This window comes from Mastigoproctus giganteus, chromosome 2, assembly GCF_048544385.1.
Source record: "Mastigoproctus giganteus isolate SK-2022 chromosome 2, ASM4854438v1, whole genome shotgun sequence".
NCBI classification, from domain to species: Eukaryota; Metazoa; Arthropoda; class Arachnida; order Uropygi; family Thelyphonidae; genus Mastigoproctus; species Mastigoproctus giganteus.
In genome coordinates, this window is record NC_143576.1 from 152,455,558 (window position 1) to 152,477,327 (window position 21,770).

The window sequence follows — 21,770 nt, forward strand, 5'->3', positions numbered from 1 at the left end:
CTAGTGTTTTTAATTCGTTGGAATGATATAGAATATGCTGATGCCGCTGATATTTCAGCAAAAGTATTGCCCAAAGCATTAGCAATATCTAAGGAACTGGATAGATCTTGCCCTTTCCAGGAGAGGATTGGAGAAGGTATAGTAGGAAACTTACCAGATAACTGTCTAATTTTTTCCCATATAGTTTTCGGATCAGTGTTTCTGTTAAAAGTCGATGCAAAACAGGTCCAGGATTCTTTCTTGGCTTGCCTTTGTACAAATCGTGCTTTTGCTCTTAGCTTCTTATAATTAATGAGATTGGTTGTGGTTGGACATCACCGAAATAAATTCCAGGCTTTGATTTTTGCTTTCTTTGCTTTCGTGCACTCGTCATTCCACCAGTAATTATAATGCTTGCGATCAGGGGGATTTGATAATGGTATTGTGTCCTTGGCCACTTTTAGGAGATTTGATGTGATGTAATCTGTTACATTATCAATATTTTGGAGTTGGATTTTTTTCTTGTCAAGAGAGATTGATGATCGAAATTTTGCCCAGTTTGCACGAACAAATTTCCATTTCCTGCAGAGCTTGTTTGAAGGAGTCTGTGATATTAAAACATTGCATATGATTGGAAGGTGGTCACTGCTCATTGGATCATTTAAAACGTACCACGCTATGGCTGGAAGCAGTATTGGAGAACAAATTGAGAGGTCTATTGCTGAGGTGTGTCCAGTTAGGAGTTGTATGTGAGTGTGCGCACCTGTATTGAGTAAGGTAAGGTTTTGTGAGTCTAGAAAGCTTTCAACGAGTCGACCACGTGTGTCTAGTAGGATCGCCCCATAAGGGATGGTATCCGTTAAAATCCCCTAATATACAGATAGGTGGAGGTATCTGTATGAAGAGTTTGTTTTTGTTTGTTTTGTTTTGTTGGTTTTTAGGAGCATTAGCAACTAAGGCCATATTGCTCCGGAGATATGTAGTGGTCATTCCCTGACCTTTCCGCATCCTCCGTATTTGGTGGTGATGGGCTCGAACCCCGGTCTAATCAAGAAGCGTGTGCTGCGTACTGCTGCTCCTTCCCACCTGGCTATGGAGGCGCCTCTGTATGAAGAGATCTTCAAGATCTTTTAAACAGTAAGTATGGTTTGGTGGTAGGTATATTGAGACAACTGTTATTGAAATATGGAGGGTTATATGAACAGCAACAGCTTCTATTTCAGTTTGAAGTGGAATATGTTTAGTTGGGATCTTTGAATTTATCAGGATTGCTACACCACCACGGGCAGCATTTGCTGTATTACGATCTCTTCGATAAAGACAATAGTTCTTTATTGAAGGAGAAATTTGCGAAGTTAGGTAAGTTTCCTGAAGACAAAGGGCAACTGGAGAATATCGGTTAATTAGATCACAGATATCATCTGTGTTGCAACGAAAGCCTCTGCAATTCCATTGTAAAATACAAGGCATTATTTGTGTTTAATTGATGGAGATGTATCTGACTGTTTTTTGAAGGTTACTGGCTTATGACGTTCTAATTTAGATTTATCTTTTTTGGAGAAAACTGGCTGACCAGTGTCCATTTCTTCTTTTGCATGGATTTCTAGAAGGCGATCTTCCTGTATGGATGTGCCATCTGTGTCCATGGCTGGGTCCTGAAAATTTTTTACTACATTTGCGTTTGAACTATGAGATATGGTATCTATGACTGGAGTAGGAGAAGCCGCTGGTATTGTCAGAGGAGTATTATTTGCCTGGTCAGAGAACTTGGGTTGTTGCTTAGAAAGAACATTTCTAGCCCAATCAGAAATTGATTTGTTAATGGGAACTGTTACATCAGTTTGAGTGCAGACTGTCTGATATTTTTTTACAGCATTGGCATAGGTCATATTTTTGGTTATAGAAGGAGCAACTAATTTTCTCACTTCCGGGTAACTTACTTTGTTCTCAACCTTGTATTTTACTATTTTCTTCTCAGTTTTCCACTTTTCACATGTCTTTGAATATGCAGGATGGTCACCTTTGCAATTTGGGCAGGTCATTTTTGTAGCTGTACAGTTACTTTGTATGTGTTCTGAGGATCCACAATTAGGGCAGACAGGAACTCCTCTGCATACAGTTTGTGAGTGGCCGTACTTTTGGCATTTGTAACACCTTAAAGGGTTTGGAATGTAAGGGCGGATGCGGCAAATTAAATAACCTGCTTTTACAGAGGAGGGTAAGTTGGGTGTATTGAAGGTGAGAATAATATTTCTTGTAGGTATAAGTTCATTATCTTTTTTAACCATTATTCGTCTTGCTTCAATTACGTGTTGCCCCTGCAGCTCTTGGGTTATTTCTTCCTCGGTGACATTCAATAAGTCCCAACTGGATATCACACCCTTAGATGAATTTAGAGTTGTGTGTGGAGATATTTTAACTGGAATGCCAGCAAAGCTTGTAAGTTGTAACAGCTTCTCGGAATGTCTGGGGTTGGTGGTTTCTACTAGTAAGTCTCCTGATTGCAGTCTCTTCACCGTCTTGGGAAATCCTGCAATACCCTCCAGATGTTTTTGTATGACAAACGGAGACAATTTATTAATGGGCCGACTAGTAAGAGAGTGGATGATTAAGAACGATGGGCAAGGTTGCTCCATCCGATCAGTCTTTTGTCTCTTTGGATTTTCGTTCTCAATATCCTGATGGTCTGTGTTTGCCATGTTTGCTCCTTTTAGCCCTTGGCAAGTGGACTTACTTGCCAAGATTTCCGGCCCCGCCACGAGGAGGCAGGAGCAGTGCCGCTAGGAGGCCAAGCGGTTAAAGTGTTAGTTGGTTAGTGGTAATAGAAATATATGGATAAATAAAGAAAGGCGAGTTTCCTTTCTCTGTTCTAACTTGTGGCTTTTAAGTGTAGAACAATATAAAAATAAAGCTGCTAATAGAAACGTATGAAATTAGAAATAACTTTAATCACTTTTGATGAGCACTCTATATATCTCAGAAAAATTGCTTGACCTCGAATTCGCTTGGCACCCGGGGCCTAGGGAGATGGAAGGCTGATTGTTGCGCCATGTGGTATTGTGTACATTCTATAAGGAAATGTTTTACAGTGAGTTGACAAGAACAGTGAAAACATTCTGGAGGGTTTGGATTGGTGAGTAAATAAAAGTGCGTGAGATGTGTATGTCCAATGCGCAGTCTAGTTAAAATTACTTCTTCGTGCCGATTTTTACGAAGTCTCAAATTCCGTGGCTGAAGTTCATGTTTTATTTCAAACAGTTTATTGTTTGATTCATTTTGCCACATTTGTGACCACTGAGTATGGAGAATTTGTTTTATAACAGGCCTGTAATCGGAATGTGGTACTTTGTAAAGACTTAGGTTTGTATTTGTAGGATTCTTTGCTGCTCTATCGGCTCTTTCATTACCTTCAATGCCTGTATGGTATGTCCTGGGATCCGACATAATTTTACTTGTCTCATTTTACATTTGAGTTTCACAAGATGAGCTTATATCTGATAAAGAATGGGATGCGATGGAGTCTGCCTTTGCTGCAGAGCATGTATTGCACTCAATGAATCAGTGTATATGAGATGTTTCAGATGCAGGAAAGATGCTATGTATTTTAAGGCCACTAGTAGGGCGAATAGCTCGGCAGAATAGCTGCTGCATTTGTTTGGGAGTTGCTGTGAGATACAGCACTGAAACCGGCACTGAAAAGTGATGCAGCACTGAAACCGGCAATGAGATACAGCACTGAAAAGTGACAATAGAACCATCTGGTTTTGACAAGGTGGCAGCAGAGATGGGCAAAAGACCAGAATGCTAAGCTACCATTAGGAAAAGAAGCAAGTTTTCTACTCTTAGCCTGTTCAAAATCTAGTTTGTACTTATTAATAACTGCTTTACAATTTTTGCAAGCTTTGATGTAGGCAGAAATTGAAACTCAAAAATTGGAAACAAGCTAATTACAATATGCAACAATGTTCTCTTGAACAGCCTTAGCACATTTATTGGAAAACCAAGGTTTAGATAGAGGACGAGATGTTAAAGTGGAGTGTGGAATAAAGGATTCCATTCCTGCAAGAATAATTTCACTGACACGATCTGAGCAAACGTTGACATCAGAAGCTTTGAAACAGTAATCCAACCATGGAAAAGAAGAAAAGAAATCTCGCAGATCATTCCATTTTGCATTCTTGTAATGCCAAAGAACACAAGGTTGGGAATAGCCATAGGATAAATGCTCCATTGGAGAAAAGACAATCACCAAGTTGTGATCTGAGGTGCCTAAAGACTACTCACTTCGACCATGTACTTAAAAGGATAGTTTGTGAGAAAAAGATCAAGCTTGCTGGCTGTATGGTTAGGATTGTCCGGTATTCTGGTAGGTAAATGTACAATCTGTGCAGGGTCATTGGTAATTGCCAAAGCCTGAGCATATCGACCAGCTGGAGTTGTGAACATTAAAATCACCAAGGAAAATTACCTCTGTTAGGAAAGTTGGACTGGAGAAAGTCAAAGTTGCAAAGAGAGGAAGTCAAAAAGCTCCAAGTGATTAGTGGAGATGTGAGAATGGTACAGACAACAGATGAATTTGACGCAATGAGGTAGAGAAATTTTAAGCCAGAGAAGATCAAAGAGAGGAGATTCCAAATTGCCAAGTCTCTGACAGGGAATATCAGAATGGACATATGCACAAGTACCACCTTTGAGGTGAAAGGAATCATACAGCAAATAATTTGGGCAACCGAGATGAACAGTGGTTGAATCAACCGATAACTGAGATTCTGTCAGAAAAGTACATGGGGTTTGGCAGACTGCAAGTGGAAATGGACATCATTGAGATTAGAATTGAGACCACGTATATTTGTGAAATGAATTAGGATGTATTTGGGAGGTTTAGATCTTTTCGCAGATAAGCTTACTCTATTAGTGTGACAATTCATGGTGTATTCAATAGTAAGAAAAAGTGGGTGGGACATGTTGTATGAAGTAATGAAATTTTTGGCTATGGCATACACATGGTAAGAATATACCCAGATCCTTGACATAACGTGGCCTCGACAATGACCCCCGCATACACACTACTCGCACTCCCTCCAGTCACTATCTGGCAGAGTAGAGGTAGCAAGATTATACACTAGCTGATCCGGAAGCCTCCTAGAGAGTTACCAATAGGTTCAGTCCAGTGTACTAACTAGTGGCCGGCCTGCGAACACCGTTATAGAGCTGTACCCTCGAAACATAAGGAAGATTGGATCTCGCCACGATGTTCATCATAACCTCAAAAGACATCAATCATACTGCATGATGGAAGAGATGGGGAAGGGTTGACCAGAACTTAGCTCTGGAGACTAAACATGGATTCCATCACTTCAAGTCTCCAATAAGGAAAGTGGTGGAATTGTACCGGTTTATGAGAGTCATCTACCACCTACCACCTAAGGCCTCCGTAGCCAAGTGGGCAGGAGCGGGAGTGCAGTAGCACACGCTCTTTGAGTAGACTGGGGTTCAAGCCCCTGACTGCTGAATACGGTCGATCTGCCAACCCGGCCTGGACCAGCGTGGCAGATTATGGTCCATTTCCCTCAACATGAATTGTTGAGGAGGCTTTCATCCTGCAGTGGGTTGATAATGGCTGCACTTTACTTTTTATCTACCACCTAGTATTGCCTAGTAACACAGAGGGGTGGCATTCCTCCATATGGTGTGGGCGCCACACCTCGACCCTTGTTTACGTTGGTTCACACCTGGGTGGTCACCCACCACATGCTTGAGCATGGAGGTTATACCCAGGATTACTAACAGTCCCACCATCGTGAACATGCAAGCAGAGAATTTGGCTGTCACAGACCATCAGGACTTTGCCAAAATTGGGTCCACTTGACTTGAGTGTCGCCCGAATATCAGTTCTCTCAGCATTTTAGACTCCCAGGTAACAAGCAGAGCCTGTCTGGCATATCTGAGAGAATGTCTGCGACAGCCTCAAGGATATAATTTTTTGATAATTACTATACTTTTATAATGGTTATTACGAGAATTGCCTTGAACACTATATGTCAGAGGATGCCATGACTCATAGGGAAATAGCCAATGGTGATTTCCGGGTGAGTCATAATTTTATCCTTTGCAGAACCTGTGGCATGTATTCCAAGGTTGGCTTAGTGGGTAATCCTAGCTCCTTGGAGATTCTTTTCTTTGTCACCATTGTAAGAAGTGCAAAAATTTTGTTACAATTTCGTGCATTGCTAGAACAATTTGATAACGAAAAAAAAAAAAAAAAAAAACGGGTGCTTGCCGTCAAGAATAAGGTAACTGGGAGCTCGTCAGGGACTGAAGACTCTAGTAACATACCACGTGATGCATTATCGATTTGGGACCCAGAACAGAATAACCAAGTGCAAACTACTCTGGTTCAAAAGGACTTAGTTCTGTTAGGAGATTCCATTGTCATGGAAATGGGAAATATTTTTTGTAATAAGGATAGGTGGACTAGAAGCAGGGTATGTCTGTGGGGAGCAAAAATTAATGATGTCACCAACAGATTGTCAGATTTTAAGGGGGAGTAAAGAGAATATTATTATTCATGTGGGGAATAATGATATTAAGCACACACGATCTGATGATTTATTAGACAAATATAGGACCAAGCTGAAGAAATTATGCAAGTTAGGTCAGAATGACTACATGTCTGCAATTCTGCCCAGGCATGATAGAGAGGATTATGTGTTTAAAGCCTTGTGGAGTGGAAAGCCTCAAGACTTGAAGGACTCTGCAAGGCTTTTTTTTTTTGGAAGGGGGGGAATTTTTATAAGCGTGGCCCACACTTGCAGGTAAAAGAAATCTCTTTTGTAGAGACGGGATACATTTAAACAAAGGTGGTGCAAGAGTTTTTGCCAGTAACATTGAGGATAATATAAGGTTCAGAGAATTGCTGGTTTAGGGAGACAATGGTAATACAGATATGCGTTTACCTGGTAATATTGATCAAAGTAACGTTTGAACATACTTCATGTTATGTGCAAACAACATTGTATTATCTTATAAAGCAACAGCTCATGGTCCCACGAGAGTGGTTGATTTATAAGATAGAACAGGTTGGAATCACAGGGAAAATCCTTAGATGGATAGCTAGATGGCTTCAGGGAAGGAGACAGAGGGCTGTGATAAATGGTTAATCCTCAGATTGAATTATATAAGAAGTGGGGTTCTCCAAGGATCAGTATTAGGACCACTGTTTTTTGATTTTCATAAATGACATCGATGAAGGGATAGAGGGTGAGATGTCTAAATTGGCAGATGATGCAAAGATTGGTAGAGTAGTTAATGATTGCCGCCAAGTAGAGCTTTTTCAGAATGACTTAGATAGACTTCGGAGATGGTCAGAAAAATGGCAGCTATGCTTTAATCCAGCAAAGTGTAAGGTATTTGCACCTGGAGAATGGTAACCAAAATAACTTATACACTTGGCGGAGTTGAACTAAAGATGGTAGTGGAGGAAAGGGACTTTAGTTTTACAATACGGTCAGATATGAAATTCTCCGAGCATTGTAGACTGGTTGCAAGGAAGGCGCATGGTGTCCTATCAATGATTTATCGAACAATTGCTAGTAGAGATAAGGATGTCATAATCCCATTATATAAGGCTATTGTTAGACCACACTTGGAATACTGTGCTCAAGTATGGAGACTGCACCTAAAGAAAGACACTGTGCTTCTTGAAAGGACCCAAAGATGGGTAACTCGCCTGGTGAGATTGGCAAAAGGGCATCCATATGAGGAAAGACTTCGAATATGTGGGTTGCTGAGCTTGGAAACCAGGCACCATAGGGTAGACTTGATTGAGGTGTTTAAGGCTGTGAGAGGCATAAGCAAAATGCACGAGGATGAAATTTTGACAGTTATAAATGATTCTAGAACAAGGAGCCATAATTTAAAGTTACGATGGAAGATATTTAGACTGAATGGCAGAAAGTTATATTTTAGCCAGCGAGTTATAAATTACTGGAATAAGTTACTTACATGGGTGGTAGAGGCTGACAGTTTGGGGAAATTCAAAGGTCAGCTGGATAATTATCTACTGGGTTCCAAGAACTCATCCCCACCCTCCCCCTCTCGGGGCAGGGGTAGGTATTGCAGGGTATTGAAATTATTATTATTATTAATAGCCATATGATGCAAGGAAGCCAGAGGCTTATGCTGCACCAGGAAAAAAAAAAGTTCCCGAGTTACCCTGAAAGAGAGAGAGAGAGAGAGTGTCAAAAGTAGAAGGGAATCACCAAGAAAGAGAAAAATGATGATATCCAGCTCAGGACCCTGGGTGTGCCAAGCCCATACTCACAAGATGTGAGCCCCAAGTGGGCACATTCATTAAAATTTAGCAACACAGTCTATTAAAGTGATGACCATATTCCTTCACTATCGTTTGATTTTCATAACTTTTTTCCAAATGACAGACAGACAGAAATTTTAAATTAAAAAATAAAATAATGAAAGACAAATTCTCTTTTATGTATACATCTGCATTTATTATACATTTTGATTCAAAAAAGAATGTCTACCACTGTTGGTGCTTTGTTGCACTCTTGCAATTAAAAAAAAATATACAGTGAAATTATTATTATTAGCCATATGGTGCAAGGAAGCCTGAGTCTTATATGCTGCACCAGCCAAAAAAAATTTCTGAGTTACCTTTTGAGAGAGAGAGAGAGAGAGAGAGAGAGAGAGAGAGAGAGAGAGAGAGAGAGAGAGAGAGTCAGAAGTAGAAGGAAATCACCAAGAAAGATAATATCCAGTTCAGGACCCTGCGTGTGCCACACCTACACTCACCAGATGTGAGCCCCTGGGGTTCAGTTAATTAAGTTATACAGACACCAAAATATATTCGTTACAATGAAATTTTGTTACAGTAAAAGCAATAAATGTCAGAACAATAATTACATATTACAAAATAATTATAATGAAATAACTTACCATGAATTAGTGCTTGTTTCTTAAAATCCATAATTTTTTTTTCTGTACTGTATGTCTGAACAAGGATTTCCCATAAATTCCCAACACATTCCCTGTAACTTATTTCCTTGTAAATTTTAGAATAAAATTCTAAAATTGACAAAAAATTTAGAAGAGAAAATCAAAAAATTTGGCAGGTATATATATGATGTGAAGGTGACTAATACACCAATGAGCCAAACATTATGACCAGCAAGTCGTTATGCAAATTGAAGCAACTGCAGGTGAACTATGGCGCATGTGCGGGTCGGTACACAGTATAAAGAACACCTCATACTGAGCTCCGTTAATCAGTGTTACTCTTGTTCTTCAGATGGGAAAGGCAGTGGACTTAAGTGAGTTTGACAAAGGCCAAATTGTCATGGCTAGATGACCGGGTCAGAGCATATCCGAAACGGCACGGCTGGTGGGGTTCTCACAGTCAGCCGTGGCTAGTACCTATTGAAAGTGGTCCAAGGAGGGGAAACCCACAAACCACAGTGAGGTGTTGGATGACCATGGCTCATCGATGCTTGAGGTGAGCGAAGGCTTTCCCAGAAGGGCGACTGTGGTGCAACTTGCCGGTAATTGGAATGCTGGTGATGGGAGTAATGTGTCACAACACACAGTATATCGAACCCTGCTGAAAATGGGGTGCGTAACCGCAGGCCTCTCCGAGTGCCTATGCTAACCACAGTTCGCCGGCAAAAACACCTACAATGGGCATGCAAGCATCGAAACTGGATCTTGAGTGATTGGAAGAAGGTCGTTTGGTTCGATGAATCACATTTCCTGTTGTACCATGTGAACAGCCAGGTACGAGTGCATCTTTTACCTGGGGAAGTGATGCTGCCTGAATGCACCGTGGGACGAAAACAAGCCGGTGGCGCCGATGTCATGCTTTGGGCGATGTTCTTCTGGGATACCCTGGGTCCAGTCATCCATGTGTTAGACACTCTCATATCTACCACCTACCTAAATATCATTGCTGACTAGGTACACCCTTTTGTCGCAACGGTCTTCCTCTCTGGCAGTGCCATCTTTCAGTAGGATAATGCGCCACGCCACACTGCCTGGATTGTTTGAAACTGGTTCGCGGAACATGAGGAAGACTCCAGGTATTGCCCTGGCCTCCAAATTCCCCAGACATCAATCCCATCGAGCATCTGTGGTTTGTGTTGGAACAGCAACTCTGATCTGCCGCATCTCAACCACTGACCTTACAGGAGTTAAAGGATCTGTTGGTACCACATACCACAAGGCACATTTAGAAAACTTGTAGTATCCATGCCTCGCTGGGTATGAGCTGTTTTGGCTGCACGTAGAGGACCAACATCATATTAGGTAGGTGGTCAGAATATTTTGGCTCATCTGTGTAAATACCCTGTATTTCAACTTAAACTTTCACTTAATGACCAGCATTCATTACGTACACAAAAAAATGTATTTTTTTCTTCATTTAAATGACTGTGGAAATTTTTTATTTTCTCTAACATCAAATGTAAACACACAATGGAATCTTCTCATCAAATGACACAATACATGAACAAAGTGACAGCTGATGAATAACTTAGAAAATACCAGAACATGTTTTTACACACACACACTTTTTACAGTTGCTCACAACAAGTGATACTGGATTTTTAAAATATATAGCACTCTAATTTTCAACATGTGATGAACTTACTTTGTTACAGTGTCGACCAATACCCATAAGAAAATTATCTGGCTTGATGTCCCTGTGGATAAAATTTTTGTTGTGGACATATTCAATGCGCCCGATCATCTAGAGAAATTAACAAGGAAAATGAATTAGTATACCATTCCACCTTATTGGTAAGTATTATTAAATTGTCAACATTTTGATTACCATCAAAGTTACAACAGAAGTATATTACAGTCAAATTTAAACTTAACCTTCCTATACCATGTTTTAAAACAGGTGCATGCAACCTTTTTTGGCTAGGGTGCCAAAACATAAAATGTTGAAGGTCACATGGTATGTGGATTTTTGCAGCGAAATGAATTGTAGACCAATAATTATTTAATCAATCAATAAATTAGCCATTTTTTTGAAATAGAATTTATTTTTTATCATTTAATAATCAAATATCTATATCCAACAGTTATTACATAACAGTAAAACCATCCTATAAGGTTTATATTATAACCATATACAGGTGATCCCCGCTTAACGTGGATAATTCGTTCTGGAAAAACAGAGGGCTAAGTAAATCTGCATTAAGCGAGTGCGGCATTCCCCTCAGGTAACATATGTATTTGTAAGTTGCGGTCAGTGCCATAGGATATTTCCTAATCAATAATAAACGGTAGTGAAAAGATGCACAAACGTCGGTCAAAATATTTAATATTCAAATATTTGTACATATAAAATATTCTGCATTACATACGTATATAATTATGTTGTAACTACTTACGTATCAAAATTAAACTTAAAATTCCAATTAAAATCATGAATTTAATTGATCTAAATTGATTTAATTTAATTGATGAATTTAATCAAGAAAAATGTGTCGATTTTGGGTTGAACTTTGGCCCTCTTCTAAATAAACTAAAAGGGGTATTAATTTTAAATCCTCCGCAGCGTTACCACCCAACAACAAAGTCACCTGATCCTTTCCCACTTTGAAACCTGGCATGTTTTTTTCTTCTTTCAATACGAAACTTCTTTTAGACATTCGTTTCCACAAAAGTCATGCTTCACCTATGTTATAAACTTGTTGAGAAGTATAACACACAATACCCCCCTCTTCAATAATTTTAACAAGTTCTTTTTTGAAAGTTTCAGCTCCTTGATCTGCGCTTGCGGCTTCTCCCTAGATTTTAATTCTATTCAACCAGCCCTTACCAGTTTTAAATGGTTCCACACTTTTTTTTTTTTTTTAGGTGAGTTTTCTTCAGATCATATTGACTAATCTCTCTCTCTCTTTTTTATAATATTTAACTTAACTGAATTCCGCATTGGATATTATCTTCAATAAAATTAGTTAACGTCTTTCCATTTCAATCCTAATAGCCGGCCTAGCCCTAGTTGCTTGCAGTGGAACAGCTATCTTTCCCGCTGCTAAAATTAATTCTTTATTTTTTTATAATTGTTCTTACAGTTAAACTTGCAAGTCCTAAATTATGGCACACGTCCGCTTGTCGTTGACCGGAATCGATTCGCTTCAAAACGTCTAATTTAATTTTAAAATTCAGTCTTTTCCTTAAATTTATAGTCTTCGTACTGCACCCAGACGTTGTTGCTTTTTCATTCTTATCGGCCATTATTAACTCTTCGAAAATGTAACTGTATTGGTTGCATAAATTTACGATACAATGTTCAAGTAAACTGTCCGTTACGCACGATGTCTAATACTGTACTGAGTGATGACTAGACTTCAGATAAATGCATATAACGCCAATATTACAAGCAATATACTTGATCATTTTTTTAAATGTTGATCTCGGAACTACGTAACAAGTCACTGTACTGCAATTAAATTAACGTGCGAGAAAATTTCACTGATCGTGGGAAAATTTCTCAAGTCGGCGTGGGAAACGTTTTAATGCTGTTTTGCTATTCATTTTCAAGCTATCGACTCCATCAAATGAAACGATTTCGTTAAATATGCCAAAAATGCAATATGTAAAAGAGCGTTATAGTGATCTGTGACAGCGTTATAGTCAGATATGGGTTATAATATAAGAACAGCAATATAGCGAATCAGTGTAAAGCGAACCGCGTTATAACGGGGGCCTGCTGTACTGTATTCTTAGTACAGTGTTGATTATAATATATTTAAATACTGAGGAAGATACCAAAAGCACCATAACAAAGCAATACAAAAAAACTAAATATTAATAAAAATGGATATTTTCAAAACTTGGTGTGAAACTATATTATGTGACATTAGTTTTAAACTCAGAGAATACATAACAATTTGGACTGCCTAAATGGCTGTGAGTTCTTACCACTGTACTAAAAGTTACTTAAATACTCAGAGTACTATGACATCCCATTTCTTTTCTTTAAAAAAAAAAAATAAATAAATAAAAGAAGAAACATGTGAAACTTGTCGTAGAAAACTGGTCTAAGGTATTTCAAACAGTTCTATGAAAAATATGCTCTTGTTTGTTTTTGTATAAAAACAATTAGGTTTCAACTAATTCATAACTTACCACAGTAAGAAATAATACACACTTGTGTTAAGTGCAAACTCAGTCTTTTTCTCTATAACACCTCATAGAGAAAATAACTCCCTTTAACAAGGCCCAACAGTTTATTTTCAGCTCCTTGTCAAATTTACAAGACCTTTGTCAATCAGCCGCATAATAGGTAACAATGCAAATATCTCCGAATTCTTTTTGTACCTAAAACGAATTCAAATGTATAATCGATTTTAACTGCTCCCAGAGCAGTTATCACATATAACTTCACTACCTTTGGTAGGAAATATGGCCTAAATAGCCCTTGTGCCCGAAACTCACATAACAACAATCTCCCTCGGGACATGTTTCACTCAACTTTTCCCTTCATCACTCCCTCGCCTTGCAGCCCATATTCAATACAGTTTCTTTTATGCTTTCTAATTATTTTGGTCAAACATGTCTTCCTACTCATCCTTCTCAAAACCTCCTCATTTCTAATTTTATCAACCCGTCTTATCTTCACCATCTTCCTCCATATCCACATTTCAAAACTTTCCAATCGTTTAGTATCTTCCATTCTAAGTGTTCATGTCTCTACTCCATAAAGTACCACACTCCACACCAGACATCATACCAATCTGCCACATAATATTCTTCTTTGCTTCCCATAAACTTTTTTTACCCATTGCTAGTTTTATTCTTATTTCTCTACTGCTTTTTGCTTCTTACATCATTAGGTTTCCCAAAGATCTACAATCATTTACCTATTCTATTTTCTCTAGTCTTATTTCAATATTTAACTCACACCTTTTCCTTCCCACTCTTGTAACCTTTATTTTCTCAATATTTATTCTTATTGCAAATCTATCACAACTTTCCTTTAGCCTGTTAACCAATTTCTGGAATCCCTCCTCAGAACCTGCCACTACTGCATGTCATCAGCAAATATAACACTATCAAATAACCTTTCCCTGATCTTCATCCCCACATAATTCTCTCATCCAAATTACTCTACCAAATGTCTGTTTAGCCATTTCTTCTATATATATATATATATATATATATATAAATATATAAATATATATATATATATATATATATGAATAAGAGTATGCTAATGAGTGATCGTTAGCATATTCATATTCACTATCTATATACAATGCTAATTTTATTTGACCCACTTGTGAACTGTGTATATTACCAAAACCTTCCCACACAGCAATTAGTTACATCATCCTCTGAACATAGGCAAATATGCTATCCAAACAGCATAGAAAATGCCTAGCTTTTAATTTTCATTCAGAAGAATTTTTGGCATCAGGGACTCACTCAATGTATCTAGTGCTTCACTTACAATTAATTATATTTATGAATCACAGTTCCTGACTTTTATACAATAGCATATAGGAAAATACTACCCCTCCCCTAGAAATTATTCATTTTAATAGGGAGAATGGAGGAGTAACCCCTTTGTCCTTGTACACAAAGTTATGTAAGTGAATCACAATTTCCAACTTTTAAATTAGTCAAAATTTTATGCCTCTGGTAAAAATTTGACAAATTTCTACCAAAGGCATAAAAGTTAGGTTTCCTCTTATGCACTGAAAAAAATTGTCACTCATAATTGTAATCACTTTGCTATAGCTGGCAAGCACAGTGTGATATGCAAAAACTGCCCATGGAATGCAGCAGAAATCTGTGTGGAAAAACTAGTCCAACTTTTTCATGTAAAAAAAGTTCAATCAAATAAAAAGGTCACATACTGTTTGTGAATTTTTAACAATGGCCAAAAAGTTAAAAGCTAGTTATCCACTTATGCCTTCGGTAAAAATCCAGCACTTTGGTTTGCCATGTACTGTTGTACTGTTTAGACTGAACGTGTGAAATCATGTACTGTTTAGACAATTTAACAATGATCCTGCATACAGAAACAAACACTAAAATGCTAGGCACCTTCTTACACCACTGATACAAAGAAGACAGCACTTTGTCATTGCCAACATGGACCATTCACAAGCTTATTACATTCATAAAGATGTAGTAGATAAATTTGCAAAGTGTCCAGTTTTAAAACCAATTCTGTATGAATGAGCTGATATAACACTACTGAATGAGTGCCCACATTCTTCATTCTCAGCTATTTGCATTTGCTCTCAGGTATTGGAACACTGTTGACCGAGTGCACAAGAGAAAACCTTGTAAACAGACTGATCAAGTGCATCCATTTCTGATTACTATTTGCACAGCGAGAAGTTGCCAATAATGAGAAAGGAGTTTGATGTGGATTTTGTAATCCTTTTCTTTGCCTTCACAGGAAAAACCATTATACTGTTATGGAGGACAAACAAATAGTCAATCTGTAAAATGGTGCCAACATATTTTTTTAATCCAACAAATTTAAGGATATTTTCAGTGAAGGAAAGTTGTGCATACTTTGTTCTTGGATACAAAGGGAATCATATTATCAGTGTCACAGAACGACTGTTTGTTGACCGAAGGAGTGAACAACAAATTTCAACTGCTGGTTGAAGAGGAAAGTAGCAAAAGATGCATGCTGCAATGACTTATGACACAATGGAACATGCTTTAAAATGTCCAATCTTTTCATATTGCCAGCATGTCTGTTATAATTTCTTTAACTTCATACTTTTTCTTCTGAACAGCCTGATCAGATGTGATCATGACTGTTCAGAAGAAAATGTTTATGAGATAAAAAAATATATATTAACTTATTATGTTAAAATATTAAAATATATATAATATATGTATCTTTAAGTTTTGAATAAACATTTCTTTATATAAAGGATTTTCTAATTTTTTTTTGGCTGGTGCAGCATAAGCCTCAGGCTTCCTTGCACAATATGGCTAATAATAATAATAAAAACATTTCTGGTACCATCTTTTGCATAGGAATCCACTGATATACAATTCTCTTTTAACTCTAGAATACTATTCATCATAAAATTTATGATGCAGCAATGGTCTCCATTGCTGCATCCTAAATACCATAAAACTAAACATCCATGTATTCTCAGATTTCGCTGTCTCATATGCAATGACGTGATCATATTTTGTTAACAATTATTCTTTTCTCTCCAGTTAGTGGTGCATTGTCAATTTTACATATCAATAGTATTACAGTAAGTTGGAAATTTGAATGTATTGTATTTAAATTTCGTAACTTATTTTTACATAAAAAGATTTTTTCCAATGTCTCAGGAAATAATCCAGAAGTGGTGTTATTTCCTTCTGACAATATTTACAATACAGCAGATCCCTTCGCCCATCACAATTTGTGCCTTTTGCATATCAACACTGCAGAAGATGACAACCACTTACTGTGAACATTGTAAGAAGCTAATATGAGGATAGCATCAAGCAAAATGCTACCCTTCAGTGTGATAACCAGTGCTTTTTTTGGGACGGTAGGCAGCGGTATGGCATACTGGCACCTTTATTGACAGTGACATGCAACATTTGGATGTAGTACACTTTGAAATTTGTAATATTCTGTAAATTTTTTTCACACGTTTGCCTACTATTTAAATAAGCTTAAAGTTATTTAACTAAATTTGCATTTTTCACTGTCTGTTGTTAAGATATTTTCTATATAAAACTTTATAACCATTATTATAATTCTAAATTACTCAGTCAGACCTCTGTTTAACAAACTCCTTTTATAATGAATTTTTTTAAAATTTCCCTTGGAAGTTACATTTAAAAGTTTCCATTAAGCAAAGAAAATTTTCATATAACAAATGGATTAGGACAGATTTATTAACTCAGTGCATTTCTGGCCTTCAGGCAATTAATGCTGCTGCATGAATTAAGAGAGCTAACAGGATTACCATTCTACAACTTTGTGGTACTCGTAAAACCTATCCGACCGCCTGTCCCACATACGGAGAAGTCCAACTGGTCAATAGTGAGTAGATCAAGAGGTATTCCCAATGCTGACAATGGGCTGTGGTCAACCTTCTGCTGCAGTGGTGTCCAACTTTTTTCTGTACAGGGGCCATATTCAAAAAGATTCAAAGTTAGATTTCTTTTGCGGGCAGCACTGAGTGATTCGAGAAAAATTAGTGTGTTACATTTTCCATATCTTGTTACATGTAAAAGTAAAATTGAAAATATTCAAAAAATTTATTAAATACAATACACAATTATATTTACTGAACAAAACATTTAATACGAAAATTTTTTTGATAATTAACAAAATTTAAAATGCTGTTTTGGTTCACTTTCCGTGCGGGCCATAGGTTGGACACTGCTGTGAATCAACTATAAGCACCCTGTTCGAGAATTAGGAGAGAGTATTTTCTTTTACCCTAACAAATAATCATCTGTTGTTTCCCGGAAGTGCATTATCCACATTTTTCCGTAAATTTTGTCTCTCTCTCTGTTTACATGGTGACAGTACCTGAATATCCAAATAGCACCGACATTTTATACAGTTTCAAAAAAAAAAAAAAAAAAAAATTCAAATTTAATTAGTTCAAAGAACTAGTGACAATATCGATGACGAGAGAAGGAAAATGAGAACAATGAAGGTATTAAAACCTTCTAAACATAAAATGTTAGCATTTGGTGAAAATTGTCAATTAGGTTACAGTTAAATGAAAGAGATACAATTCATAGATTTCGGGAATACCTAATTGAAAAGATGGTTTCGGAAGAATATGATGAACATTTGATGAACGAGGATTTTCCAAATGAATCTGATCATCAGTCCAACCAGAGTTTTGTTGATGACAAAAACAATTTCTTCACTACTATTTCTTAAAATTGTAGGCCCACCACTCACACACTTCGATTCAGCAAAATATGTCGATTTGTGGCTGTTTCAGAAATGTCAATCAGCAACTGACACAAACAGTAAGAAAAGAAGTCAGCGTAGTGTGTCGGATGAGAACTTAATAAAAATTTGGAATATTCTATAAAAACTTTATTATGAAATTATTTTTACTTATTTTTTTATATACTTGAATAATAAATTTATGCTTAATAAACTGTGTTAATATACTTAATTTGTTGTTTTTATTCCAAAAACATTACTGCTAAAGTAACAATATCAGAAAAAAAAATATTTTAGAGTACTTTTCATATCCTTTTAATTTTCAATTTTTCCTGATAGGAAAGAATGAGTACCAGCACCAATTTTTTTTACAAAAAAAAGCACTGGTGATAACAATCTAAAATAGCTTCAGAAATGTACACATTTACCATCTTTAATATTCTTTGTAAATAAAAGTATTTATTCCACCAAACTTTTTTTTTTTTTTTTTTTTGACAGAGTCGTAAATTTTATGAGCAGTAGTATTAACACCTATTCATTTATGCGTAGTATTCTAAAGTTAAAGAATAACTATTAACATTACCTGATCAGCAAGCATTAAGACTGTTTTCATCGTAAATCTGCGAGAACAGAAATTAAAAAGATCTTCTAAGCTTGGCCCAAGAAGGTCCATCACCAGAACATTATATTCTCGTTCTTGGCCATACCACCTGCATTTCAATGATAAAGTTACTATTATATATTATATTCTTTGCATATTATTTAAAATCATATTTCATGATGCAAAACAAAATAAGTGACATAATAAAGGGAAAAAAATCAAACTATACAACATATTAAGCAAAAAAAATTATTACATATAATTTGAAATATTGTTTGATAAATGCATTCTGCATATTAATTCAAATAATGTTTATTATTATTATCCTTGACTCAAAATTAAAAGAATGAACAGCAAAAAGAACCTCTAATTAAAGTTAAAAGGTTGCCTGCATCAGAAAGAGCAGCAAATTTATTAAACAATAATTGATATAAAAAAATTTCGGATTTAGTAGAAATGAAAACACTTGTTCCTACACTGTAGTAGAAACTATTTTTATTTCAAAGGAAGAAATATACAGATTCAACATAACCAAATATTTTGCAGAATTTCTTTCCACTTCTATTTTTGAGGTTGCGCTGTTTCATACTACAACCTATTAAACCTTCATAAAATAACAATTCTAGCAAAGCTAATTTTAGGCTAAACTCTGAGACAGTGCAATAACAAAGGTAACAGCTACTGAAGAAGCAAAGAGAAACAAGGATCATTTAGTACTACTGGCAAATGATGCAACCAAGCAAGTTTACACAACATTAGCAAAGAAGAAAAAAGTGGGGGGGACACCTCTAAGTCTGTCTACTTCCTTCGATTTATTAAAACTATCCACATCTGCAACACCAGATGGAAGTTTTCTCATGAACGTAAATTTCTGCACATCTTTCCTACAGCCATCCATTTTCAATTTGAATTTATGCCCCCTCATATTGTTGTCTGAGTAAGAGAAAAGATTCCATCAGCATTGAGCTTACTCAACCCATTCAAAGCCTTAAACAACCTCAATCAGATCTTCTTACAGGTGTCTAATCTCCAGACAATGCAACTTGCAGACCTGAAGCCTATCCTGGTGAGAGCACTCTTTTGTTCCCCCTCACTAATCTCATTGCTCTTCTCTGCACCCATTCTATCAGACCCACATGCTTCCAAAATAAGGCTTCCAAACTAGTATTCAATACTCAAGATGTTGCCTAACCATCGTCTTATACAATGGGATAATTACCTCATCAGTGCTGGCAAAATTCCAGTATATCATTAAAATAACACCATGAGCTGCCCAAGCATCCAATCTGCACAGCTCAGAGAATTTCATGGATGACTGCACAGATACCCTCAGGTATTCTTTCTCTACTAGCCTGATTGTGGTACCTCACAACTGGTATGTTAATCTGGGATTACTGCTATCCATATGATATAAACATCATTTGCCACTTCTCAAGCCATCTGAAAAATCTATCTAGATCATGCAATAGCATAGCTTGATTACTATCATTCACCAACTACCAACCTTCGTATCATCTGCAAAATTAGACATTAAGCCTGATAGGCATTCATCAATGTCATTAATAAATATAGAACACAACAATGGGGTACTCCACTAATAACAGTCCAAGGAGAGCAGGACCCATTGATACAAATGATCTCTCCCACTGATCATTCAGTGAAAGAAGAAAAAACTGTATCAACAGAAGTAACTTACCCTTAAGACAGAATTGTATAAATAGCAATAGACAGAGTTATATCAACAGCAGTAGAAAAAAAGTTGTATCAATAGCCATAATTTACCCTTAATCATTAACAGTGAAACCATTCATACCTAGTGGACCAGTGTGTTTCATCCTTTTTCTTCTAGTTTCACATAAATAAAGAAGTCTACTTTTCTTTTACAGAGATTTCTTATAATCTGCATTAAATTGCCTCCTCCTTTGTGATTTGCTAGCAGATTACTTTATATCTACTGCAGGCTTCCATATCAACAATTTATATGCATCCTATGCATTTTTAATCTCTACCATGAGTCTCATCAGTTAATCTGACATTAATTTATGTCTTATTATTTTTGTCTTTATTAAATTAGCCTTAAGTAGCATCTTTCAGTTGGTATAAAAAGCCTAGTAGCTTCTATGATTAACTTCCTGAAAGCTTCCAATTTAGAATTTACTGTTGGTGCCATAAAATTTAAAAACTGTTTATTGTAGTCATTTTTATGAAAAAAAAATCCTTTTCCTTTACCCTCGACAGTAGTTACATCTTTAGTAAATCCCACATCAATAAACTGTGATCACTTCTACTAGCGGTTCTTTTATATTTGCAGATTCGTAATACAAGAAGAGTTACTGCTGATAATTGGATTGAGAGTATTGCTTTCTCTCATTGCCTTTTTTAAATGCTGATGTAATAAATAAATAAAATGTCTTTTATATTCTGGATAGCTAAGGCTAGAAGAGTTTCATTTTTAAACTTTTCTTGCCTGTTTTATTTTAACTGATATAACAGTGCAGCAATGTGTGAATTTGTGTCCATGAACATTACCTCAGGACCACATATAATAAATCTAGTAAAGCCTCGCTACTGTGTTTGTGACCAACCTATAGGTTCCAGTTCAATATCTGGAAAGTTAAAATCCCCTATTATAAGACATTCTGATTTACTAGAACCACTCTATTTGTCTGTATAGTTGTTTGTTATACTCATCATCATTTGGCCTATAATACACCCCTAGTCTCATTTTTTATTTCCCTGTGCTTATTGTGAGCCACCCCATTTATGCAGAGATGCTGAATGCTGCAGTAAATAATCTGACACTTGGAAAGTACCCTAGACAACCTTCTTGAGGCTGATGATATCAAGAAGCTGTGGGAGTTGCACCCTGGCAGGTTACAGCAACTACTTAAAACCTGCTTACACCTGGTTTCTTTCTGGATTCCTGGAAATCATCTATCTTGGCTGATTTCCGAGAATGCAGGGAGAAACTGCGGTAGCAGCAACCAGTTTGTCCAGTAAGTTTGCCATGGTTCTCGTGTTGGCTTTCTTTACCTTAGCCACCATGTCTCATCCGCCATTATCACCTTGTGCAGCACTTCACCATTTTCAGTAACCATCTGTTGCAGCTCCTGACAAACCTCCATGCAAACTTGCAGTTGCTCGAGTAGTCTTGGAATCCAGTGTGCACGAACACGTGTCATATGCAAATGGTCATGGAGAATACTGTGCATGTTTCATACTGATATTCTCAACATCTCTGCCAGCTGACTTACTAGTATACACCAATAT

General features: G+C 36.8%; 1 protein-coding gene across 2 annotated transcripts in view; it reads right to left on the reverse strand.

Moving 5' to 3' along the window:
* The window catches only part of LOC150089667 (casein kinase I), a 187,411-nt gene that overhangs the window by 102,575 nt on the left and 63,066 nt on the right, over positions 1–21,770 (reverse strand). For both annotated transcript variants that reach the window (XM_090389586.1, XM_090389587.1), the window contains exons 3-4: positions 18,483–18,609; positions 10,640–10,738 (exon numbers count right to left, since the gene is read on the reverse strand). In XM_090389586.1, coding sequence (XP_090245712.1) covers positions 10,640–10,738; positions 18,483–18,609 — 226 coding nt within the window. The remainder of the gene's footprint in view (positions 1–10,639; positions 10,739–18,482; positions 18,610–21,770) is intronic.